Below are 5,681 nucleotides of genomic sequence, written 5' to 3' on the forward strand. Positions count from 1 at the left end.
TCGATGGTTATTCATACTTTTGATCGACATCGACATTCAGAAGTAGGGAAAACCAAAAATGAAAGTTTTTCTGTGTACCTCATTGGCCATTATGCTCAGCATAATGGGTCAAGTATCAAGGACTCAGGCTTCCTTGGCCATGTCCCAAGGTGAGATAAACGTCAATTTTGGGTGTTTGCATAATTTTTTCTAATCGAATTTCGTAGATGGTGAATTCTCTACCTCTATGGGTATGGGTTTACCCGTGGCTACTACAACTTGGCAATCTGGACCAGTTAGCACAACATCAAATTCTTGGTCTTGGTCTTCATCAGATGGATCTCAATCCGTAGGTGATAATGGTGGCTCCTTCTATTTGGATTCTAGCAAAACTATTACAGGAGGCAGCTCTATGATTAGCGGATCTGGCAGCACTGGTGGCTTAACATCAACGACCTGGCAGTCTGGTTCGGTACCCATTAGTGGTGGTAGTTCTTCTATTAATATTAATGGTGGTATCAGTGGATCTGGTAATGGTGGTTCCACCGTCACGACCTGGCAATCTGGCAGCACTGGCTCTAATGATGCTAGTGGATCTAGCAGCAATATTATGATTGATGCTGGTTTCGATGGTAGTCATGGTTTGAATTGGGAAACCACCCACACCATCTATGGAGCAGGAAATATTGTTAACGCAGCTCATGCTGGTGTCAATGGTATTGCTAATGCTGGTGCAAATGCCGATGGTGACTTTGTTGGTGCAGCTAATGCTGCTGCTAATGGTGTTGTCCATGGCGCTGGTTCTCTGGCAAATGGTGCTGTCGGTGTTGCTGCAAATCTTGCCGGTGAAAACAACCATTTTATTGGCTATCCCGGATATGAAAGACAATTAAATGTTGATGTTTCGGGCTATCCAGATATTGTCGGTGCAGTGCATGCTGGTGCCAGTGGTATTCTTAATGCTGGGGCACATGTTGCCGGTGGTATTGCCAATGGTGCTGCCTCTATAGTAAATGGTGCTGCCGGTGTTGTTGGAAATCTTGCCACTGGTAACATTGATGATGCAGCTAATGCTTTTGTGAATGGTATTGGTGGAGCTGCTGGCAATGTTGCTCGTGGTATTGTCCATGGCGCTGGTTCTCTGGCAAATGGTGCTGTCGGTGTTGCTGCAAATCTTGCCGGTGAAAACAACCATTTTATTGGCTATCCCGGATATGTAGGACAATTAAATGTTGATGTTTCGGGCTATCCAGATATTGTCGGTGCAGTGCATGCTGGTGCCAGTGGTATTCTTAATGCTGGTGCAAATGTTGCTGGTGGTATTGCCAATGGTGCTGCCTCTATAGTAAATGGTGCTGCCGGTGTCGTTGGAAATCTTGCCACTGGTAACATTGATGATGCAGCTAATGCTTTTGTGAATGGTATTGGTGGTGCTGCTGATAATCTTATCGGTGGTGTTGCCCATGGAGCTGGCTCTCTGGCAAATGGTGCTGTCGGTGTTGCTGCAAATCTTGCTGGTGAAAACAACCATTTAATTGGCTATCCCAGATATGAAGGACAATTAAACGTTGATGTTTCGGGCTATCCAGATATTGTCGGTGCAGTGCATGCTGGTGCCAGTGGTATTCTTAATGCTGGGGCACATGTTGCCGGTGGTATTGCCAATGGTGCTGCCTCTATAGTAAATGGTGCTGGCGGTGTCGTTGGAAATCTTGCCACTGGTAACATTGATGATGCAGCTAATGCTTTTGTGAATGGTATTGGTGGTGCTGCTGATAATCTTATCGGTGGTGTTGCCAATGGGGCTAGCTCTCTAGCAAATGGTGCTGTCGGTGTTGCTGCAAATCTTGTCGGTGAAAAAAACCATTTTATTGGCTATCCCGGATATGAAGGACAATTAAATGTTGATGTTTCGGGCTATCCAGATATTGTAGGTGCAGTGCATGCTGGTGCCAGTGGTATTCTTAATGCTGGGGCACATGTTGCCGGTGGTATTGCCAAAGGTGCTGGCTCTATAGTAAATGGTGCTGCCGGTGTCGTTGGAAATCTTGCCACTGGTAACATTGATGATGCAGCTAATGCTTTTGTGAATGGTATTGGTGGTGCTGCTGGCAATGTTGCTGGTGGTATTGTCCATGGCGCTGGTTCTCTGGCAAATGGTGCTGTCGGTGTTGCTGCAAATCTTGCCGGTGAAAAAAACCATTTCATTGGCTATCCTGGATATGAAGGACAATTAAATGTTGATGTTTCGGGCTATCCAGATATTGTCGGTGCAGTGCATGCTGGTGCCAGTGGTATTCTTAATGCTGGTGCAAATGTTGCTGGTGGTATTGCCAATGGTGCTGCCTCTATAGTAAATGGTGCTGCCGGTGTCGTTGGAAATCTTGCCACTGGTAACATTGATGATGCAGCTAATGCTTTTGTGAATGTTATTGGTGGTGCTGCTGATAATCTTATCGGTGGTGTTGCCAATGGGGCTAGCTCTCTCGCAAATGGTGCTGTCGGTGTTGCTGCAAATCTTGCTGGTGGTAATACCCATGTTGTTGGATATCCCGGATATGAAGGACAATTAGATTTTGATGTTACTGGCTATCCAGGTGGTATTGTTCATAACGCTGTCGGTGCTGCTGCACATGCATTAAATGGTGCTACAGGCGCTGTTGCCAATGTTGCTGGTGGTATTGTCAAAGGTGCTGGCTCTATATTAAATGGTGCTGCCGGTGTTGTTGGAAATCTTGCCACTGGTAACATTGATGATGCAGCTAATGCTTTTGTGAATGGTATTGGTGGTGCTGCTGATAATCTTATCGGTGGTGTTGCCAATGGGGCTAGCTCTCTAGCAAATGGTGCTGTCGGTGTTGCATCAAATCTTCTCGGTGGAACGACTAGTCTTCTTGGGGGAGGTTCTACCGTAATGACAACCAGTGGTAATATCAATGCTGGCCTCGTAAATGGAGCCGGAGGTAGTTCTACAGTAATTACCACTGGGGGTAATTTGAATGGTGGTCTTAATGTCGATGTTGGTGGTAACGTGGGAACTGTGACTACTGTCCACCAACAAAATGTAGGTGGCGGTCATGGTGGTCTTCTTGGAGGTCTTCTTGGTGGTGGTGGTCTTCTTGGCGGTCTGTTGGGAGGTAAACCCACTAACACACATACAAGTTCTGGTATTTTAGGTAACTTGCTTGGCTAAGGAAATCACAAATTCCAAATTTAATTCTTATAAGTAAATCTCTGTGATTTTCTTAAGTAGCTTTTTTTGTCGATAACTTCTTGTATTAAATATTAATAAATTGTTTTTAATTTTAATAATAATTAGAATGTGTTTTGAAATATGTATGTAGAACATGACCAGGCTGTTGCTCTAAAAAGTGCAAACTTTTCAAAAGTGACGAATTTTCGTAAGACGCCTGATATATAAGCAAATTAAAAATTAATATCTGATAATTGGATACCATACCGCAGATTACGCCACCATGCACTGGTAGAAAAAGTTTCGTTATATTAATGAAATGTGTCATTAAAATTGAGCCAATGAAACAAATTCGTTAATATAACGAAATTTTTCGTTACCATAATCAATATTCTGTTAGTCAACGAAAATGTTCGTACTATTAACGAATATTTTCAATGTCTTAATGAAAATGTTTCGTTATATCAATGAAAATTTTTCGTTGGCTCAATTTTAATGAAATTTTCTTTGTGTGTGGGTGTCCACTTCTGAGATGTTTTATTGTTTATGCCATCTAAGTTATGTAGGTTTGGAAGGATAATCTAAAAGGGTCGTGTGGTGTCAAGCTTTTTAAACCCCTATAACTTCCCCATATTAAATGAAAATGGAATGAATCTTCCGTAGCCTTAGGGTCGAGAAAGTCCAACGCATTGAGATCCGCAGAGTTTGGTGACCCTTGTGTAGTAGAAATGAACCGAGGAACCTCCATTCTTGGGTGACGAGTGCTGAATGCAATGCTGCGGAGTCCTGATGCAATGTCCATGGTATGTGGCCGAAATGTTTACCTTACCAAAACTTCAGTAAAATCTTTTGGACATTTTTGCCTAAAATGGTCGGGTTTTTATTTTGACCCCACCGGTCGATTTTGTTGACCATTTTGTGGTAAAAATTAAGCGAGGAACCTTATTTTTAAGCCATTTTTGGTGCTGTGTACGATGGTGCAGAGTCCTGTTGAAATGTTCGTGATTTTTGTCACCCTACACACAAAGAAAATTTCATTAAAATTGAGCCAACGAAAATGTTTCATTGATATAACGAAACATTTTCATTAAGACAATGAAAATATTCGTTAATAGTACGAAAATTTTCGTTGACTAACAGAATATTCATTATGGTAACGAAAAATTTCGTTATATTAACGAATTTGTTTCATTGGCTCAATTTTAATGACACATTTCATTAATATAACGAATTTTTTTCTACCAGTGTATGGCTTTGATATGGACATTCTCCCTATAATATTCGTCTTTTATTTTTAGAGCCCACAATCAACGAATACGAGGGGTCAGCCGTTATGGCGGCCCACAGCATTACCATCGGCGGCGCTTGGTGCTCGATCGAACCCAGCAAAAAAGGGTTGCCGAAAAGTAGCGAAAATGTTCGGCGAAAATGGTGCAACATTGGCGCAGAAGCGATAAATTTAACATGGGCTTGTCATGAGACAGATTTTCACCTTTTCAACAGCCATTCCACTCAATTTATATCACTTTTAATGTGCGATGCGAATTCAGTGTTTTCGATGTGAATGAAAAAATTTTGAGATATTTTGCCAAATAAATAATTTTTATAATGTTTTAGAAGTTGTAGTGCATTCTTGCGCTTGTCTAAAACGTTCGACCTCAAATATTTTCAGTAATTCCCATTTTTTCCAAAAATGGGTTTAACATTTTTTTTCAAACAAAAAAAGATAATTATTTAATTTGTACCATTTTATAGATTCCTACTCTGTTTTTAACAAATTTGAAAGACAAAAAAAAAATAAAATTAGCAATTAAAAATATGGCAAACCATGTTATAAAAAATTGAATTTAATGAATTTCCTGTGTAGTTAAAATAAAGAACATCTTTGGAAGGACATTTATAGAAGTGCTTTTTAAGTTGTGCTTTTAGAACAAATTACATTGTTTTTTTGCCGGGTAGGTGTAAATTTTCAAACTTCTCAATTTCAAATAGCTTTTCATGGGAGAAAAACAAATTCAGAATTTGGCCAATTTCGGGCAAGGACAGGACTCACGTTTTCCACATGTACCCAGAGAAGGAAGCCGACCCATTTTTGTCGGCTGACACTAAATTTTTGAATCCCGCTGCGGCGGTTTGTCAGCTAAGCTAATATAAATGTGCCTATTCGGCGGAAGACAACTATCCATTATGAAATCATAAAAAATAATGAAAATATAAAAAATTTTGTTAAAATATGATTTCTACAGAAAATCTCGTCAAAATTTTATTAATTGTAGAGTAAACCAATTATAACAAACAAAACGAATGAAGATAGAAGAAACACGATCAAAAACAAACCCAGCCAACTATACTCAAATCCACGATTTGACTTTGGCACAGGAAAAGACATATGTTTGCAAAATTGTTTAGCAAAGCCGACTATCAAAAACCTTTTTTCGGGGGGTTCAATAGTAATTCACTTTGAGTGAATTACTATTGAACGAATTTATTCTGATAATTGGTTGATCGT

General features: G+C 40.3%; 1 protein-coding gene across 1 annotated transcript; it reads left to right on the forward strand.

The window, feature by feature from the left end:
* Positions 1 to 3,294, forward strand: LOC142229368 (uncharacterized). Its single transcript, XM_075299918.1, has 2 exons — positions 1 to 149; positions 207 to 3,294. The coding sequence occupies exons 1-2, from the start codon at positions 59 to 61 to the stop codon at positions 3,170 to 3,172; spliced, it is 3,057 nt and encodes a 1,018-aa protein (XP_075156033.1). The 5' UTR covers positions 1 to 58; the 3' UTR covers positions 3,173 to 3,294.
* The last annotated feature ends 2,387 nt before the right edge of the window (positions 3,295 to 5,681 follow it).

This window comes from Haematobia irritans, chromosome 3 (genome assembly GCF_050003625.1).
Source record: "Haematobia irritans isolate KBUSLIRL chromosome 3, ASM5000362v1, whole genome shotgun sequence".
Classification (NCBI taxonomy): Eukaryota; Metazoa; Arthropoda; class Insecta; order Diptera; family Muscidae; genus Haematobia; species Haematobia irritans.